This window comes from Moschus berezovskii, chromosome 24 (assembly GCF_049115385.1).
Source record: "Moschus berezovskii isolate FMDL1 chromosome 24, NW_MosBer_1.0, whole genome shotgun sequence".
Classification (NCBI taxonomy): domain Eukaryota; kingdom Metazoa; phylum Chordata; class Mammalia; order Artiodactyla; family Moschidae; genus Moschus; species Moschus berezovskii.
This window is the reverse complement of record NC_142483.1, coordinates 54,174,253-54,194,594: the sequence shown is the minus strand read 5'-3', so window position 1 is coordinate 54,194,594 and position 20,342 is coordinate 54,174,253. Positions and strand designations below refer to the sequence as shown.

Genomic DNA, 20,342 nt, shown 5'->3' with positions numbered 1-20,342 from the left:
CAAGGTCCGTCTAGTTAAGGCTATGGTTTTTCCCGTGTTCATGTATGGATGTGAGAGTTGGACTGTGAAGAAAGCTGAGCGCCGAAGAATTGATGCTTTTGAACTGTGGTGCTGGAGAAGATTCTTGAGAGTCCCTTGGACTGCAAGGAGATCCAACCAGTCCATTCTAGAGGAGATCAATCCTGGGTGTTCATTGGAAGGACTTATGCTAAAGCTGAAACTCCAATACTTTGGCCACCTCATGCGACGAGTTGACTCACTGGAAAAGACTCTGATGCTGGGAGCGATTGGGAGTAGGAGGAGACGGGGAAGACAGAGAATGAGGTGGCTCGATGGCATCACCGACTCGATGGACATGAGTTTGAGTGAACTCCGGGAGTTGGTGATGGACAGGGAGGCCTGGCGTGCTGTGGTTCATGGGGTCGCAAAGAGTCGGACACAACTGAGCGACTGAACTGAATATGGACAGATGCAGAAGCAAGAGACGTCACCTAAGAGACCACCTCTAACCGGTGCCTGTCACAGCCAAAGTCAACAGGGAACATCCAGCTCATGGCTCCCGAGTGACCCCTCTCCATGCGGAAGGACCCGAAAGGATCCAGGTTACGAGAGCCAGCTTCCTAAATCTCTGGGCTGTGGCACACGAATGGGAGTAAGATAGTCGAGGAATGGGGAGAGAAGGAGCAAGAGCTGTCTTCAGAGTTTACTCCCCCCAAATATATATAATGGAAAATCAGCCTTCTGCAAATTCCACCCCTTTTAAATAATTAGCACGGGAACCAAATACTGAAGAGTCACAGTTTTATTTCACATGTGCTCAGGTGTGGGAGCATCAGTATTTACAATGCATGAAGTCATAGCACTCACAGCAAGTAATTCCAAGCAAATCAAAGCCCACGCTTTTCCAAGCCACCCCCACCACCCCCAACCAGTAAGCACACAGCATGTGATCCTGGAGAAAAAGAAGGCCGGAGTACAAGTAACCCCAGACCAAGTACACATCAGCTAACTCATATTGTCCAGTACAACATTTTTAAAGTTATTGATAATGTTTAAGATCATTTCAGTGGTAAATAAGCCTTTCTTTTAAAAAATTAAACACAACATCAGTATTTACATCACCAGGTAATGTGAACATGCCTCAAGTTTCCTAATCCTCAGGACTAAAAATGATTATATTTGCATTATTAGCGCACACTCCTCAACCTGAATAAAGAAAGCAAAGGAGATCGGTGCTATCACAGTTATGGGTCATGCTGATCATATGAAGATACTTAAGTTGCTCACTATAATTCAGTTAAGCACCTCATCATAGACCTCCACCCCAGCCCCTACATACCCTCTCAACTCACCCCAGAGGCCCCACAGCCTGGAGAATCCCTGACATGAGCTGCTCAGCTCCAGGGTGACAAAGACACAACCCTCCTAGGCTGATAGTACCCTAGGGGTGAGGGAAATGGGATTAAGAGAAGGGGAGAAGACAGGGGTGGAGGGGTGTTTACACTCATGGGCTTCCCAGATCCCTCAGTTCACAGAACTGAGAAAGAGAAGCAGTACTGCAGACTATAAAACACACTTTCATTGTGCCAGAGCGGGAGCCCTTTCCAACATCAAACATCATGGAAGCATCATTACATCAGACAGGCTGGAGAAGCAAAACCGCCACAGGGAATGAACAGTGATAACCAATATGGATCTGGAGGAATTTGTGAATGATCCACTATAGCTTATGCATTTACTCATTTTATTTATTTATGCTTGTCTTATTCCAAACAGATTTTTGTTCAGCATTCCAAATGACCGTGGATAGACAGAATACATTTCAGTGGAAGAGGAAGGAGAAATGGCAGAATAGAAAACACATGAGCACAGTTGAGGATCAGTTCCCTATCCTCCAGGGCTCACAGACATTTACAGATTTAATTCTACCTGCTCCTCTCAGCGGAGAAGGCAATGGCAAGCCACTCCAGTACTCTTGCCTAGAAAATCCCATGGATGGAGGAGCCTGGTAGGCTGCAGTCTGTGGGGTTGCTAGGGGTCGGACACGACTGAGCGACTTCACTTTCACTTTTCACTTTCCACTTTTACACATTGGAGAAGGAAATGGCAACCCACTCCAGTGTTCTTGCCTGGAGAATCCCAGGGACAGGGGAGCCTGGTGGGCTTCCGTCTATGGGGTCACACAGAGTCGGACACGACTGAAGTGACTTAGCAGCAGCAGCAGCAGCTCCTCTCAGAGTGCACATTTCATTAATTTTAAAACTTTCCACAGAGGAGAGAATCAAGTCAATTTGAAATAGTATTTTAACTAAGGATAAAAATATATCTTGAGCTGCATTAAAACAAACAAACCTGCATACAGTAGATTTCATCCTATTAATATTTCATGACTATTTTGAATTCATAAAATACACAGTAGGATACATATGTAATTATATTGGGTTGTTAGGAACCAAAATTTTCAATATAAAATATAAGCAAATATAAAATCAAAGAAAATTAAAAATCCTATAATCAGAAAATCTCTATACCTTCCACTTAATTTTGCTATGAACATAAAACTGCTCTAAAAAATAAGTTAAAGTTTTCCTTTTTCTAAAAAAATATTTATTTCCCAGCAGTAGCGACAGAAACAGCTTAGAAATGACAATAGCCAGTAGCACTTAGCTCATTTAGTCCCTTATAGTCTCTAAATACTTCCCATTAAAAGAAACCAGGGCTCCTTAAGAAATTACTTAATCCCTGGGTAGAATATATACAAAATAGGCCTAAAACAATCAATAACTATTATCAACAACAAAATTACATAGAAGCCAATTTGAAAGGGCTCCTACTGGCTGAAGATGGGCTATTTTGAGCATCAAAAGATTTAACATTTCACTGGATTGAAACACATCAGACATGTAAAAATAGCCAAATTCAGAATACTCCCTCTCACACAAAAGAAGAGCTTTTTGGTCATCCTTGAAGTTTGCTGGGGTATCAATTCATTATCCTGAAAACTGAAGACTGAAGGGGAAGAATCAGCATCTCTCTTGCCTTTGCTACAGACTTTTTCAGAATAACCAAAAAACTGATGAAGAGAATTCTTTGTAGAAAAACCATAGCTAGTAAATACAGAAGAAATGGTTTGATTAAAAATCCTTATTTTGGGGGCTGATGGCTGAATTATACCTCTTTTTGGTCACACTGTGTGGCTTGTGGGATCTTAGTTCCCCAATCAGGGATTGAACCTGGGCCCTCAGGAGCAAGAGCTCAGAGTCTTAACCACTGGACTGCCAAGGAATTCCCAGGATTATATTTCTAAGTGCCACAAAAATGCCTTCAAAATACAAAACTGAGCTAAAAGAAGCTTCCATTGTCTCTTGAATACGTTAAAGCCAACTAATTATTCCTAGAAAGTATATTTGGTATTCTGGCCTACTAAATTCTGTATTAAATGTATCAAACTTAAAAAAATCACCATTTTACAATCCCTACTAGACTAATGACTTCAGGCAACAATCATCAGTGACTCCTGAAACCTTAGATGAAAAGATGATGTGCAACTTTCTAAGGTGGGGCCAAGCTGATAGCACCTGATCAACCTAATCATCTCTGAAAACAGTGGAGTCTTCCTACCAAAAAGGGCAGAAGTTGAACATGAATCTGTCCAGCTTCCAGCTCTAACTTTAATAGATGTCCACCTCTATCAGTTTACAGAAAATATGAAGGCTAGTACATGTCAAACACCACCACAAATCCACAATGTAGGAAATACCAAGATATAAATCCAGATAACTTGAACAAATAAATGACACAAAATAAGAAGAGAAGATATCTTAAAGACTTAGAGAGACTTATGAAATATATATAATATATGGACCTTTTTTTTAGATCCTTATTCAAACAAAATAACTATAAAGTGACACAATTCCTCAAGGAATCAAAGGAAAAAACTAAACCTACAGCTAACAGAAGGGAGGAAATAATGCAAATTAATGCAGGGAGGGATAAGTGGCTCAGGCAGTAAAGAATCTGCCTGCAAAGCTGAAGACCCAGGTTTGATCCCTGGGTCAAGAAGATCCCCTGGAGAAGGAAATGGCAACCCACTGTAGTATTCTTGCCTGGAGAAATTCATGGACAGGGGAGCCTGGCAGGCTACAGTCCATGAGTTGGACACGATTGAGCAACTAACACTTTCATTTTTCAAGTGAAATAGAGAATAGAAAAAATAATGAAAGTAAGAGTTCATCTGTTAAAAAGATCAACAAAATGGACAAATTTTTAGCTAGATTAAGAAAAAAGAGATAAAACTCAAAATCAGAAATGAAAGAAAACATGCTACAACTGATGCTACAGAAATAAAAAGGATTGTGAGACTATTATGAACAACTGTATGCCTATAAATTGTGTAACATACAGCCCACCAAGAAACATGCAACCTACATAAGCTGAATCATGAAGAAATAAAAAATCTGAGCAGGCCAATTACTAGTAAAAAGACTGAATCAGTATTGCAAATCTCAAAGAAAAACTAAGAACCCGATGCTTTGAAAGTGAAAGTCTCTCACTAGTGTCCGAATGTTTGTGACCCGATGGACTGTATAGTCCATGGACTTCTCCAGACCAGAATACTGGAATGGGTAGCCTTTCCCTTCTCCAGGGAATCTTCCAAACCCAGGAATCGAACCCAGGTCTCTCGCATTGCAGGCAGATTCTTTACCAGCTGAGCCACAAGAGAAACCAAGGAATACTAGAATGGGTAACCTGTCCCTTCTCCAGGAGGTCTTCCTGACCCAGGAACTGAACCAGGATCTCCTGCATTGCAGGCAGATTCTTTACCAACTGAGCTAGGGAATTTTACCAAACATTTAAAGAACAATTAATGCCAATCCTTCTGAAACTGTTTGAAAAATTAAAGAGGAGGGAACACTTTTAAGTTCAACCTATGAGAACAACACATAATCCTGATATCAGTGCTAGACAGCACATAACAGAAAAAGAAAACTACAGGCCAATATCCATATTCTTGGTTAACACTGATGCAAAAATCCTCAACAAATATCACCAAACTAAATTCAACAACTCTTTTTCTTTCTCTTTGGCTGCACCACTTGGCTTGTGGGATCTCAGTTGCCTGATAAGGGATTGAACTGGCACCCTCAGAAGTGAAAGCGCCAAGTCCTAATTACTAGACTGCGAGGGGTTTCCCTTAGCAACTCTTTATATCAGTACATTATGACCAAATGAGACTTAGAACACAAGAGTGACTCAGCGTATGAAAATCAGCAGGTTGCACCACATTAACAGGTTGAAGAACAAAAACATGATTGCTTCAACTGAGGCAGAAATCTATTTGGTAAGACTCTATACCTTTTTATGATAAAACACTTAAACTATGAATAGAAGAAAATTACCTCAACACAATAAAGACCATATATGAAAATCAACAACTAACATCATACTCAGTATGAAAGACTGCACGTTTTTCTTTCATGATCAGGATGCTCATTCTCACCACTTCTAGTCAAGATACTAATGGAAGTCCTAGCCAGAGCAACAAGGCAAGACAAAGAAAAAAAAGACATTCAATTGGAAAGGAAAAAAGTAAAGTTATCTCTGTTCACAGATGATGTGATCTTACATGTAGAACACCCTAAAGAGTCTCCCCCAACCCCCATACACAAACAATTATTAGAACTAATAAATGAATTCAACAAAGTTTCAGGATATAAACTCAACATACAAAAATCAGCTGCATTTCTATACATTGACAAGAATAATCCAAAAAGGAAATTAATGAATTTTGATGAAAATGGGATCAAAAAGAATAAAATGCTTGGGAATAAACCTAACAAAGGAAGTGAAAGACTCATACACTGAAAACTACAAAACACTACTGAGATTTAAACAGACTCAAATAAATGGAAAGACATCCCATGTTAATGGATCAGGAGACTTAGTATTGTTAAGATGTCCGTATTACCCAATGTGATCTACAGAGTCAGTGTAATCTCTATCAAAACATCAACAGCATTCTTTGCAGAAATGGGAAAATGCATCCTCAAGTTCATATGGAATTTCAAGGAACCCCAAATTGCTAGAACAACTTTGGAAAAGAAGAACAACACTGGAAGACTCATACTTGCTGATTTCAAAAGATATCACAAAACTATAATAAAAACAATGAGCTACTGATATAAAGACAGACGAACAGACCACTGGAATAGACGGGCCTGAAATCAACTGTCACGTGTATGTTCACCTGCCCATCAACAAAGGAGCCAAGACCACCCTGGGGAAAGGAGAATCTCTCAAACAAAGGTTTGGGGAAACTGGATATCCAGAAGCAGAAGAATAAAATTGGATCCTTACTTTACACCATATACAAAAACAACTCAAAACAGATTAAAGACCTAAACATAAAACCTAACATTTAAAACTCCTCCAAAAAAAAAAAAATGGGGGAAAACTTTATGATATTGAGACTGTCAGTGACTGCTTGAATATGATACCAAAAGCATAGGTGACAAAATCAAGATAGACAAATAGAATATGAAACTTAAAAACTTTTTCACATCAAGGGATACAATCAATACAATTAAAAGCGAGTCTATGGGAGATAATATTTGCGATAAGCAGTTAATATCCAGAATATATAAAGACCTACAACTCAAAAACAAACAAATCAAATACTATGACTTAAAGTAGGCAAAAGAGCTGAATAGACATTTCTCTAAAGATGCTATACAAATAGCCAACAAGCATATGAAAACATGCTCAACATTACGAATCATCAGAGAAATGCAAATCAACAGCCACAGTAAGTTTCTGTCTCACAGGACTATCAGAAACAAACACAGGTGATACATTTAGGTGAGGAGGCAGAGAAACTGGACCACTGTACTGCTGGGGGGGCTGTGAAGTGGTCCAGCTGCTTTGGAAAGCGGTATAGAACGTCTTCACAACGCGGAAAATAGGACTACGACATGGGCCAGCAACTCCATTTCTGGGTATACATGCAAAAGAGAGAGCGGTGTCTCAGACATCACACACCCGTGTTCAGGCAGCACTGTTCACAACAGGTGAGGGGCGGGAGTAACCCAGGTGTCCACTGACGGATGAACGAACAGACAGAGTGTGGTAGACGCATACGATGCAATATTATTCAGCCTTAGGGAGGAAGTCACATGCTGCAGTATGGACACACACTGAGGACATTATGCCAGGTGAAACAAACAAACGATGTATCGTTCAAATTCACAGGGACAGAATGTGAAGTGGGAGTTCCCGGGAGCTGGGGGCGGGTAGGGGCATTGTTGTTTAATGGCTACAGAGTTTTAGATCTGCAGATGAAAAAGCTCTGAAGAGCTCTTGTACATCGATGTGAATATACTTAATACCACTGAACTGTACACTTAAAAAATCACTAAGATGATAAATTTTATCTTATGTGTTTTTTTAAATCACACACACAAAAGACGATTGAAATAATCAGAAAAAAAGCTGAAAACTAATCCTTATCCAGTTAACTGCATTTGAATCCTATACTTACCTATAATAGATACAGCTACTTAATCCTCAGACAGTGGAAAAAACACTCTTATTAAGAGGCAGAAGACCTATTATAGCTTCTAGCCCCAAGTCTCCTAACTAGGTATTAGACGATATTACAGAATTACTGTGAATTTCATCAGACAGAACAGCATTATGGATATGATTTTTAAAAACTGATTCATACTGAAGTATTTTAGGGCAAAATCAAATTTTCTAAGATTTGTCTTAATATACTCCAGACAAAAACAGAGTGTGGGCTAAGGCAGATGAGAAAGAACAGGGGAATAATCACAAGTGTTGAAGCTTTGTGATGGGCACATAGAAACTCAGTTGCTGTTTTCTCTACTTCATGAATACTTTCAAATTTTCCCAGTAAAAGACTTTAAAAAGAATAAACAAAATAAGAGGGGAAAAGGATGGATGGCTGGATGTTTGGAATAAACAGCAGTAGGATAAATGTACTGAGATTTTCTAACAACAGTAGTATACTACACGTTACTGTTAATTTTTAGAAAATTTTTTGTTTAACTTGCATTTAACGGATATATTAAAATAAAAAAAAAAAACTAGAATGAAATTGAAAGCCTTTTCAAGCTTCAAGTAAATGTTTCTCACCACCTCCCCTGGCAATAAATAAATCAAAGAAGGTAAATGAGCAAAGAATGGGGGAACATAGGCGCCCGGGGTCCATGGAGAGCAAACCACACATGCGCCGCCACAGATCATATCTGAACAGAAATGGAGAAATTTCTGCTCGGAAAGCTTCCCCCATAAAATCAAGGAACACAAACCAAGTGTGAGAAGGTGTTGCTGACTATTCCTTGGGCACAGAAGATGGACCTGTCCTGTTTCTGTTAAGACAGGAATCAGTCAACCAAGGGTTTCAGAATAAGGATGACACAGCACAGGACCAAAAAGTACTGACACTCAAGGGCAAGAGAAGAGACAAAGATGCAAGATAAAAAACAGGACTGATGCAAGTACATTCCATCCAGCTCAGGTACTGGAAAGATCCCCAGTTAAGAAACCAGTGAAATAAGACTTGGTGGAGCAGGAGAGACACACACGGCACCAGAAGGTGGGAGACAGATGACAGAACTAAGACAGGCTGGGGGCGCCCGAACAAGGGAGCCAGAGAGCCAGGGGTCCCACCTGGGGTCGGGGCACGAGAGAGTGAGAGGGTGTGGGGGAGCGGCCTTTCTGAGGCAGGGGGAGGCGGGAGCTTGAGTGACGCCGCGGAGAAGGCAGTCAGAGAACTCGAGCTGGGCTGGGCGCTGCCCAGGGCAAAGCGTTTTCCCCTCCCACGGCCCCGCCATCTGCAAAATGTGTTCAAAGAAAGGCTCTCCAGGGCCCCTTCCTTGGTTGTAGATAAGTTTTTCTCCAAACATATGCCTGACTGTAAGAACGATTAAACACACAGGGGTACATAGTAAGGAAACCACTGCAATCTCCACGCAAAGATGCATTTTAAACTTGCCTGGAAGGCCGACTGTCAGCACTCTGGCTGCCTGGAAACAAGGGAGGTGGTCTCCAGGATCCCCCGGGGTTCCACTGACCAAGAACAAAAGCAAATGATACTCGCCTGGGAAAATGGAGAAATGCCCTGGCCAGGCCCTGCCTCCCTCCGAACAGGGAGACAAAAAACAGGCAGAGAGGCAGAGGAAAGCAATGCCAGCAGTTGCTGCTCTGACAAATCACTGGGCATGGTACCCATTCCCATTCCCTAGGAGTGGCTGCTCCACAAATTCTCTGGGCACCTGGCACCAACAGTACCACTGCACACCCCATGGGATGTTTTAAAATTGGCAACATCAAGTGCTTCCTTGTGACTGAGTCCTGGCAACTGTGTTTTTTTGTTTTTGTTTTTTGCACCACGTTTTAATACCCTCCCCTCAAAACAATCTTGAGGTACATACAGTAATTATCCCCATTTCAGGGTGAGGGAAGCTGAGGCTCAGTGACATCAGGTTTGCCCAATGTTGCCTGACAAGTGAACAGGAAGGTGAGGAGCCCCACCCCACCCTGGTCAGAGGTCAGAGAAGGATTCCCAGTGAGGCCTTTTCTATCAGGATTTATTGCTAGCCCAGGGTCACAGGGTCCCCTGCCTCTGACACAGAGGCCAGCCAGTGGGGCCAGGGCTGCTCAAAACATATTGACCCCTGCCTCTTTTTCTGTGGATCCAGCACAGAGATGGCCATCTGGTTCCATGACCAGAGCGCAAGGATAACTGATGGGGTCAGCTGGAGAGGAAGGATAGCCCAGCATCCCAAGGCCAGGACCCACAGGGAGGAAAGGCCCCTGCCACTCCTGATGCAAGCCTCAAGCTTCCCACTGGGAGGGAGCGAACCTCCATTTCTAAACCCAACCTGGGGTGGAGGGTGTGATCTTCAGTTTCGTGGCTGCCCCTCCCATGTAAGTTGCCTGACATTGAAACTGTCTAACCCGCTTCAGGGCCCATGTAGTTATGATGAACTGAAATCAGCCTCAAGGAGAGTACTTGGAAAGGACATCAGGTTCCAGGCCCTTCTCGTTACACTGTTACTTGTGTTTGAATCCCGTTCTCACCTATGAGGATACAGGCAGTGGAAAGGCAGAAACCTGGCTCTCAACCCGGAATCTCCCACGACCCTTCCAATGTTGCCAGTGCCCTAACTTCCCTTTGCCTTAGTTTGCTCATGTCTCAGCAAGGGCAAGTTGCCTGTCTCTAATCACTCCATCCAAGTGTTGTAATACAAATGTAGTCAAGGTTAGCAAACACCCTCTGAATTCTAGGCAGCGGCACCATGACCTTCATCTCGAAGTGCTCACATTCTTCCACTCCACCCCCAAGCCCAAAGGTCCAGCAGCCAGTTAGACAGCATCAATCAAGGCCCAGAGGAACAGGAGGAGCCCTGTATAACAGATGGTTTGGCTGATGCTCTCAGTAAAGGCGACTCTGATAGAACCAAGGGGGAAAAGTAAACCTTCTTCTCCAGCAGCCAGAGGGGCCTCCATCTTGCCTGTTCTACCAGATTCCCTAGCCCCACTGCCCCTTCCTCAGAAAGCTCTGGATCACTGATTTCTGGAAACTGCTTAAGTTCAAAAGAAGATTTTTAGAACACCAAGAGTCCCTTCCCTATTCCACTTGCCAGAAGCATCCCTATTCAGCAACCCCTGTTTTCAGGGCATCCTTGTGAGTTCTGCAGACGAGGAGGGTTTACTCCACATCATTTGGAAAACAGATGCCTGTCCTTACATGTTACTTTAGTGGCCTCACAAATGCGTATGAAAAAGCAGGTGGTCATCTGCAGAGTTAACCTCCCTAGACTTGCCAGGCAGCCCCAGCACAGATCACGGTACCAGCCAGTCTTGTGACAAGTGTGGGTTGGCAGGGGAGGCTGGAGGGGGTAGATGGACGGCCTGCTCTGCAGAGGGATGGGGACAGGCAACAAGGAGGCAGGGGCCCAGGGGGCAGGCAGGGGTGGGGTCAGGGGGCCGGCTGCAGGATGAGCTGGGTAATTTCTGCCCTGCTGCCCAAACGCATGGGTATCCCATAATAGGCCGTGCCTGGGCTCACATATACATATGTAGTCTTGGCCACCTGGTAGAGACCAGCAAAGAAGGGGTTCAGGAGATAGGCTGCCACGTTCAAGGGGAAGATCTGCCCAGCATGCGTGTGCCCAGAAAGGATCAGGTTAATATCTGGCCGGGCCTGGAAGGCTCTCTTGGCAGCCAGGGGCTGGTGAGCTAGCAGGATGGTGGGGTGGTCCAGGCTGCAGCCCTCCAGGGCCTTCTCCAGGTCCATGCCATGGCCAGTGTAGTGCAGGATGTTCGCTTCGATGTCGTCCACCCCAGCCAGGCAGATCCAGTCGTCATCCTCACGGTGGGCCCCAGTGGCAGAAATCCTCACGTTCTCATTGTGGAGGGGCTGGACGTTCAGGGACATCAGCAGCGCAAACCAGTTGCTGACATCCGATGTGTAGTACTCGTGATTGCCCGTGACAAAGTAGGTGCCCAGGCGTGAACGCAGCTGGCCCAGAGGGGCCACTGCCGTGCGCAGTACAGAGGCTTCGGAATCGCACAGGTCGCCCACGATCACTGTGACGTCCGGCTCCAGCATGTTCACCATCCTCACGAACATGTCCATCTTGGTCCTGCCCACCGTGGGGCCCAGGTGGATGTCTGAGAGGAGCACGATCTTGAGGCTGTTCATGGAGGGGTGCAGCCGATGCATGGGCACCCGCACAGTGGTCACCGCTGGGGGCTGGGCGGCATTGAGCAGCCCCACCACGCTGAGCACAGCGGTCACCGCCACCGCCAGTGCTGGTCGGAGGACCAGCTTCCTGGTCTTCTCAAGGCTGCCCACCGCCCTGCCGGCGCGCCAGGCCAGGAGCTGGTAGGCCTGCTCCATGCCGCTGAGGACACAGAGGAAGCAGAGCATGATGACATATGCCCCGAGGCAGGTGTAGGCAACCAGGGAAAAGAGATAGGGCTCCTCGGCCACTAGAAAGATCATGGTGAAGAAGCTGGAATGCGCCAGGGCCAGGAAGGCCACGACGATCATCTTCCAGAGCTGGAAACCGGCTGACTCTGCAGCCGGGGAATGCCTGAGATTGCTGACGGTGCTACGCCAGATGTAGATGGAGCCGAGGAGCATGAGCGAGTTGGCAAACAGGGCGAGCTGCAGGCGGAACAGGCATCGCCAGGCCCTGAACTCCAGGCTCTCCGCCAGGTAGGACCGGGAGACAACCATGGACACGAAGACAGTGCCAGCAGCCAGGGCGGCCTTTGCGCCCAGGGACAGCTGCCTGAAGATCGCCATTGCCTCTGCTCCTAAGAGGATACCCCGCCAGCTCTGTGCGGGTGAGCTCTGGAAGGTGAGTTCCTTAGATAGGACAGTGGCCAAGGACAGGTTTCCAGGTCAGCTCCTCCTGCAACCAGGAACCGGCGTCAGCTTTGTGGGATATGAGAGCTTTCTTGTCCCCTGTCAAAACCTGAAGGCCACTTACATCTGCCCAACCAGCCTTGAATCCAAGCCACTCAAGTACCAGTCAGCTGCTACACTTTATTAGTGAACTACAAACACACCTGATTGTAACAGGATGGGCAGTTTCACTTTCTTACAGTTTTCTGCATCTTTCAAGTATCTCCACAGCATGTATATGAACTTTTATAATAAGAGAAACATTATTCTAAATCAGCGGTTCTCAAAGTGTGGTCCAGGGAGACCCTTTGGACTGTTGGGGTTGAGGGGGAAGGGTAGGGGTGTCCACTGACTGTTTTCAAAAACAGTACTAAGCCATAACCATTCTCTCATGAGTGTACAGTGAAGTTTCCAGAGGTTACATGACATGTGATATGGCAAAACTGAATGCAGAAGTAGCTACGAGCATTCAACAGTCATCTATTAAGACAGACACGAATGGATACAAGTATACGTATGGCTGAGTCCCTTTGCTGTCCACCTGAAACTACCATAACATTGTTAATAGGCTATACCTCAAAACAAAATAAAAAATTTAAAGTTTGAAAAAAACAAAGTCTAATCTCCAAAAAAAAAAAAAGACATGAAAGAGGTTTGCAAAAATGCACAATGTCCCTTTGTCCCCTAAAAACTGGAGAGAACAACTTATTTAAAATATATATATATTGTTTATTAACATATAGTTTTAAATGTTCTAACTTCTAGGACAGTTACAGTTTGAGAACCGCTTTTCTAAAGTGTAAACCAGGAAGCCATGGAAAGCTAGTCTGCTGGTATTTTTTTCAGCTGTAGGCCAAGGAGGGGAACTGAGGCAACTGACATAAAGATTCCTGGGGTGGAGCCAGTCTCTGGGTTGGTTCTCACAGCTGGCTGGCTCCCAGACAAAAAACTGTGCAAGGGAACTATAGACAAAGGTTAGCAAATATTCATTTGAGGTGACTTTCTCCCAATAAGACCCCAAACGAAAATATTTTCAGCAGTTGTTTTCCAAGTAAGATTCTCAGCCTTGCTTTTAGATAAATGTAGGCCTTTTTTTCTTTTTTCTGCTCTAGGCACTTTATTAAAAAGCCTCTTATCAGAGGGTGTAATTTGCAAGTCAAGTTCACCAGCTTCTACTTATAAAACAAGCCCCAGACTCAGCCCACCGGAACTCTGGAGGAACCAAAATAGGTTTCCAGAAAGTGTAGAGAGAAAGGCGCCCGTTTCAAGTCCCCACTCTCATCTCCCAGCTCAGATCTCCCCACCCCCACCTTTCCAAGGCCAGGATGCTGACCTGCACAGGAGCGATCCCGAGTTCCCTCGGCCCCTACCTTAGCTCTGCCGGGTAGACTGGGGCTGTCCTCCCACAATTGTGCACGACTTCCCCCCCTCCCCGCCCCCCGCGTCCCCACCGCAGCACACACCTCGCCGGGCCAGACCTCCTTCCAGCAACGCTGGCGGCCACCTGCAGCCTGCCCCTTGCCCACCGTCAAACGCTGAAGCTTTGAAAAATCCAAGCCTTAAAAGTAGGCGGAGGGAAGTAGCGAGATGGGCAAGAGACGCCCTCAAAGAGAACACCCCGAAGGTAATTAATCCAATATTCCCATTGCTAGGGCCTCTCGTGACCCCACTATTCTCCTTCCGGAGCGCTCCGCAGAGTGCAGGCAAGAGAGGCGCGCCAAGCCCGAGCCTCCGGCGCCCTTCAAGAACGCACGCTACTCAGAATCCCACTCCCGGAAACCCGCAAAGCTGGAAAGCACCTCATCTCAGCCCTTGGTTGCATCGATAAGGAAGTGGCTCTCGGCGACAGAGGCGGCAGAAGCGGAACTCACGAGCGACAGAGCGACTGGTAAGGACGCGCGCCCCGCCCGGCCCGCCCCCGACGGGAGGGCCGGCCCACCGCCTGAGCTTCCCGGATAGCCGGGCGGGCCCGGGCGTGCCTCGGGGTCCTAGGACCTCCGCCCTGTGGGGCCCTGTGTGGGGCCCTAGGTGGCCGCAACCCAGCCCGGTTCCCCGCCAGCGTCCCCCTGATTCATCATTTTTTGCGCAGGGGTCCTGTGGACTTACGTGCAAACCACGCGCAGAGCCCAGCAGCAGCGGCACCAGCAGCAGGGCGAGGAGGCGAACGACCCCCGGCATGTCCACTCTCGGGCCTCCGGCTCCGCAGTCAGCCAGGGCAGCAGTTCGGTGTCACTTGACCGAGGACCGGGGGCCTGGCCCCGCCCCGCGCCCCGCCCCGCCGCCGCCGCGGAGCCGGGAGTCCGGGGAGCCGAGAGCCTGGGGCCACACGCGGCCGCGTGACTACAGGGCAGTGTTATCTGACCCTGGCAGGCCTCCGCCTGAGGGAGGAACCTTTTGCAAAGACACTCAGGAGTACAGGCTGTCAGCAGCTTGATAAGGCACCTCGGGTTTGGACTTTAACAAGGGTCTCCTTGCTCTCCGGCTTCCTGGACACGACAGAAACGGGCAGTTAAACCTAAGTGGACTAGATGGATCCTCAGCCCTTAATAGGGGCAGTCTGGAAAACAACCAGGGGTCAGCCAAGTGTGGTCCCTGAACCAATCTTCTATCTGGTACGTATTAGAATTGGAAATAACGAGTCCTTGCCCAAGAAACCCTAGGGATAGGGTCCAGAAATTTATTTTTACAACTCTCCAGGTTATTCTGACAGCCCACAAAGCTTGAGAACCATTATTCCAGGTTACTGATACAGTAAGAAGTGTGGTTCAACTGTGGCGAAATCTTCAGGAATGCCAACCCTCAAGGCACTCGGGTCTTCGGAATTTTTATTTCATGCTGGATTTTGAGAAAGAAGAGTACCAACAGCTCCCATCTTTCAGTTTTGCACTTAAGCCACTCAGCATCCCTGTGATGCAGGCAGATATGTCAAGTGGACATAAAATATCCAGTATGATCTCTTTTTACACTTGGGGAAAGGGAGACTCTACTGTGAGTTAACCAGTTCGGGACTGCTGGTTACCCCTAGATCTGAACCTAAAGTTGTCTTTTCCTACCTGGTTGCCAAAACTCTGCAAATACCCTCTTTGCATCACTGCACTTTAATCAACTTTAATCGAAACTGAGTCTCGGAGAAAGGTGCCTTTAGTGAAATCGCTTTCAAATATTATTATGTATATATATTTACCAGCTTTATTGAGTTATGATTAATATTCTACTGTTGTGGAATCCGGAATCACAAAACACACCTCAGAGGACACAAGACAGTGTGGAGTACCATTTATCACACCAACAGGTCTAAGGGAATCAGTGCCCAACAAGGACCTTGATGTTTCCCAGAGGCCCAGTTTTATAACCATCCCACCCCCACCACATGAGTGGTGACATGTTAGCAAACTCTTTGTTGTGTATGACTGAGTTTTACAGCAAGTAGGTGCTAGGAGAACAAACAATTAAGGTTAAAGCTGGGGAACAATGATTATACATCAAGAGGGGTATCTCCATGGTTAATCTAACAGGGGCAGCCTGACCTTAACTGCAGTCTCCGTTTGCCATCTGTATGGAGGGAAGTCTCCAGGAGACCTGGTTTTTATTAGCAATGGATGTCTCATTCTTGGGCAGGGTTCAGGCCCAGTTTACATCCTGTCTTTAAAACGAATGACAGGCTTCAAGATGGAGTCTCTCCTTCTTTCCTCACACTGGCCCCAACACTACAAAATTCACTCATGTTAAATATAATGAAGGAGGAAACTTCATGGACTCCATCTTAGGCCAGGCTGGGAACATTAGGCTACACGCATGGTCACCCTCCCAATGGACTCAGAACTTTGTGCCCGGTGTCTACAGAAGTGGCATACCAATGGGAAACCAGACCCCCCCCCCCCATAAAAGAGCCTCAGGATTTGTACTTGGACTCTCCGTTGCCTAAAGGAATATGCTAATTATCTCTGTAACAGAACACAGTGGTAAATTCCATTCTGTTTATCCGGACATGATCGCAGGCCTATTGATAAATGTCCACTGTTTATCCAGTCTTGTGACACACGAATCACGGGTTCACTTTGATTGTATCTCTCTTTTACCTTGTCCAGACTAGTTTCAAGGAATTTGGGGAGGTGGGTTTGAGCACGTACACTTAGGGTATATAAGGTTTTCACAAAAACTGGTCAGGGTCCTTGGCTAAGAGGAGACTCTGCCTTGGGCCTGCCAGTGTAATAAACTGCAGTCCACTATCTGCATTGTCCTTCTGAGTGAGTTTGTTTCCCAGAATGCGTGGCTACAACAGTTCAGTCCCTAAGTTGTATCCAACTCTTTGCAACGCCATAGACTGCAGCAGGCTAGACTCCTCTGTCCTCCACTGTCTACCGGAATCTGCTCAAATTCATGTCCATTGAGTCAGTGATGCTATCCAGCCATCTCATCCTCTGCCTCCCTCGTCTTCTTTTGCCTTCAGTCTTTCCTAGGATTAGAGTCTTTTCCAATGAATCAACTTTTGCGTCAGGTGCCCAAAGTACTGGAGTTTCAGCTTCAGCATCTATCCCTCCAGTGAATATTCAGGGTTAATTTTCTTAAGGGCTGACTGGCTTGATCTCTCTACTGTCCAAGGGACTCTCAAGAGTCTTCTTTGGCAGTCAGCTTTCTTGATGGTCCAACTCTCACATCCATACATGACTCCTAGAAAAAACAGAGGTTTGTACGAACCTTTGTTGGCAAAGTGATGTCTCTGCATTTTAATTTGGTTAAAATGGCTAGGTTTGTCATATCTTTCCTTTATGACCCACAAAACCTAAAATGGATCATATCTGACCCTTTACAGTAGAAGAGAGTGTAGATAGCAGTTTGTTTCTGAGATTTTAGCTCCGGATTCTGTGTTATAGTTGAACTGGAAGTGATAATAGTCGTGGTTGTGCTAAAGGCTTTACCAGCAGTGAGTCAGTCTGCGTCACAACCTAGTTTCGTGTCATTATCCACATTTCTCGGATGAGAAAACCGAGTCACAGACGAGGTACATGCCAGCAGCCACAGAGCCAGGAGGTGATGGGATCTCTAGTCTCATTGCCTGACTTTAAACCCCAAGTTGTTTATCTTTATTTTTTTATTGAGGTATAGTTGATTTACAATGTTATGTTATTAATAGTTTCTAGATTATAGCAAATTGATTCCAGTTTATTTATATACATATATATATAAATGTTCTTTTTTGTATTTTTTCATTGTGGTTTATTAGAGTCTGAGTTATTTTCACAAGGCCATGATGCTTCTGTGCCTGCTTTATTTATAGCTCCTGTCCAGGTGTGCACACACAGTATGTGCTGCTGTGCTATGCAATGCTCAGTTGTGTCTGACTCTGTGACCCCATGGACCGTACCCCACCAGGCTCCTCTGTCCATGGAATTTTCCAGTCCAGATTGCTGGAGTGGGTTGCCATTTTCCTTCTCCGGGGGATCTTCCCAACCCAGGGTGAAGCCCACATTTCTTGTGTCTCCTGCATTGGCGGGCAGATTCTTGGCCACTGTGCCACCTGGGAAGCCTCATGTGTATGTATCATATATATAATTATACATTAAAATAAATATACATTTATTACATATATATATATCATTATATATAATATACATATTATTACATGTATAGGATGAGAACAGACTATGGAGCAGATGAGGCAGAATGCTAACAATCGATGAACTGGGAAAAGGGCATGTAGAAATTCTTATATCAAAATAAAAAGGTTATTTAAAAAATATAAAATAAAACCTCCTGCCTACAGATGCAGACAGTTCTGCTGTGTAGCAATCCCTCATGCTTCTCACAAGTCTTAAAATCTTCTGACAAAGAAAGTCACAAGGTCTGTATCCTGGGGTTAAATTGTGCAACCAACTAATGGGTGTGATTATGAAACAATCAGTTCAGTTCAATTCAGTCTCTCAGTCATGTCCAACTCTTTGTGACCCCGTGGACTGCAGCATACCAGGCTTCCCTGTCCATCACCAACTCCCGGAGCTTACTCAAACTAATGTCCATCAAGTTGGTGATGCCATCCATCCGTCTCATCCTCTGTCGTCCCTCTCTCCTCTCACCTTCAATCTTTCCCAGCATCAGGGTCTTTTCAAATGAGTCAGCTCTTCGCATCAGGTAGCCAAAGTATTGGAGTTTCAGCTTCAGCATCAGTCCTTCCAATGAATATTCAGGACTGATCTCCTTTAGGATGGACTGGTTGGATCTCCTTGCAGTCCAAGGGACTCTCAAGAGTCTTCTCCAACACCACAGTTCAAAAGCATCAATTCTTTGGCATTCAGCTTTCTTTATAGTCCAACTCTCACATCCATCCATGACTACTGGAAAAACCATAGCTTTGACTAGACAGACCTTTGTTGGGAAAGTAATGTCTCTGCTTTTTAATATGCTATCTAGGTTTGTCATACCTTTTCTTTCAAGGAGCAAGTGTCTTTTAATTTCATGGCTGCAGTCACCATCTGCAATGATTTTGGAGCCCCCAAAATAAAGTCTTTCACTGTTTCCATTGTTTCCCCATCTATTTGCAATAAAAAGATGAAATTGTGAAATCATCAGCTTGCAGTTTCCTCACAATCTCAATAAAAGTTGGCAGCTGTGCCCCAGGACTGGCCCACCTTTCATGACTCTCATGAGGTTAAGATGCCTTGGTCCTCATGTCCTTAAACTCCCTTTCAGGAGTCTAAACCCAAAAGATCTAAAAGCAAAAATACCCCAAGTGAGGCCCTTCTTAATGGGAGAGGGGATGGGAGGCGGAATGATTTTGTTTTGAACACACACACACACATTCTCTATTTCGAGACTTTCCTAGCGGTCCAGTGGTTAGGACTTCATACTTCCACTGCAGTGGGCAAGGGTTTGATCCCTGGTCATGACACTAAGCTCCCACATTCTGCATAGTTCGACCAAAAACAGAAAAAATGATCAGAAAGTCTAGCCACAGAAGGCCCAAGGTCCCTTGGGAACAGTTGATCATATATTGCATTGGGACATTCTTTAGGCAGGTAGGTTCTCTCAGTTTGCAACATCTTCTTGTCTGCTTTGCCAGGCCTTTGCCATGGCCTTTGCCATAGCCTGCAGGCCCCAGCAGACATGAAAGTTTGCAACTTCTGGGCCAGAGAGTATCTGTGGTAATTTGATTACACCCTCTCTGACTGCTGTATCAAACACACTGATGTGACCCATCAGATCCCCTAGGTACCTGTCTCCAGAGCCCTTGGCTGCCTGCTCCATCCAGGTAACCTGGCTGCACGTCTGTCGCCCCAAACCAACCACCTGGAGTTTCTGGCTCCTCCAGATACCTGTGCGCTCATTGGAACAGAGCACCACGCTTCCTCTGTGGCTGCCAGAGGCTGGGTGGTGCAACCCAGAGGGGCAGGCATGTTCACGCTCTCATGGAGAAACAGTGCAGTGGGGATCAGAGCAGAGAATGAGCCAGTAAGCAAATGTCCTCCTCGCCCTTCTTCGCTCGAATCAACCGTTTCAAGGAGTGGTTTCTCTGTATAGCTTGTCCAGCGACATTCCACATGGTCTAGTGGGTGCCAAGGCCCCCATGTCTTCAAGCTGTTCTGAAGTTGTAGCCAGTGTGGGAACACGTTACTTTGCGTCTTTGTGTTGCATCTCAGGGGCTCCCCAGGTGCCTCTAGTGGTAAAGAACTGGCCTGCTACTGCAGGAGATGTAACAAATGCAGCTTCAATCCCTGGGTCAGGAAGATCCCCTGGAGGAGGGCATGGCGATCCATTGCAGTATTCTTGCCTGGACAGAGGAGGATTCCCGAGGACAGAGGAGCCTGGCGGGCTATGGTTCATAGGGTCATGAAGAATCGGACATGACTGAAGCGACCTAGCACACATGCACGCACTTGCATCTCATCTCATCTTTCCTTTTCCT

The 20,342-nt window shown here is 45.7% G+C and overlaps 2 protein-coding genes across 3 annotated transcripts in view; both read right to left on the bottom strand.

Moving 5' to 3' along the window:
• Positions 1 to 14,701, bottom strand: part of GLB1 (galactosidase beta 1) — a 107,582-nt gene extending 92,881 nt beyond the window's left edge. The window contains exon 1 of one of the 2 annotated variants that reach the window (XM_055414735.2): positions 14,549 to 14,701. In XM_055414735.2, the coding sequence (XP_055270710.1) occupies positions 14,549 to 14,620 (72 nt within the window). In that variant the 5' untranslated portion in view covers positions 14,621 to 14,701. Of the gene's footprint in view, positions 1 to 13,905; positions 14,045 to 14,548 lie in introns of those variants that run through there. The other variant, XM_088831752.1, reaches the window with a different exon arrangement.
• Positions 788 to 14,043, bottom strand: TMPPE (transmembrane protein with metallophosphoesterase domain). The gene is made up of 2 exons (XM_055414736.2): positions 13,906 to 14,043; positions 788 to 12,449 (listed from the first exon to the last, which is right to left on the bottom strand). Exon 2 carries the CDS (start codon positions 12,338 to 12,340, stop codon positions 11,006 to 11,008), a length of 1,335 nt encoding a protein of 444 aa, XP_055270711.2. The 5' UTR covers positions 12,341 to 12,449; positions 13,906 to 14,043; the 3' UTR covers positions 788 to 11,005.
• Positions 14,702 to 20,342: the final 5,641 nt, after the last annotated feature.

What these genes read in the sequence shown, in the direction of transcription:
- TMPPE (XM_055414736.2), bottom strand. Translation starts at nt 12,340, where the DNA reads ATGGCGATCTTCAGGCAGCTGTCCCTGGGCGCAAAGGCCGCCCTGGCT.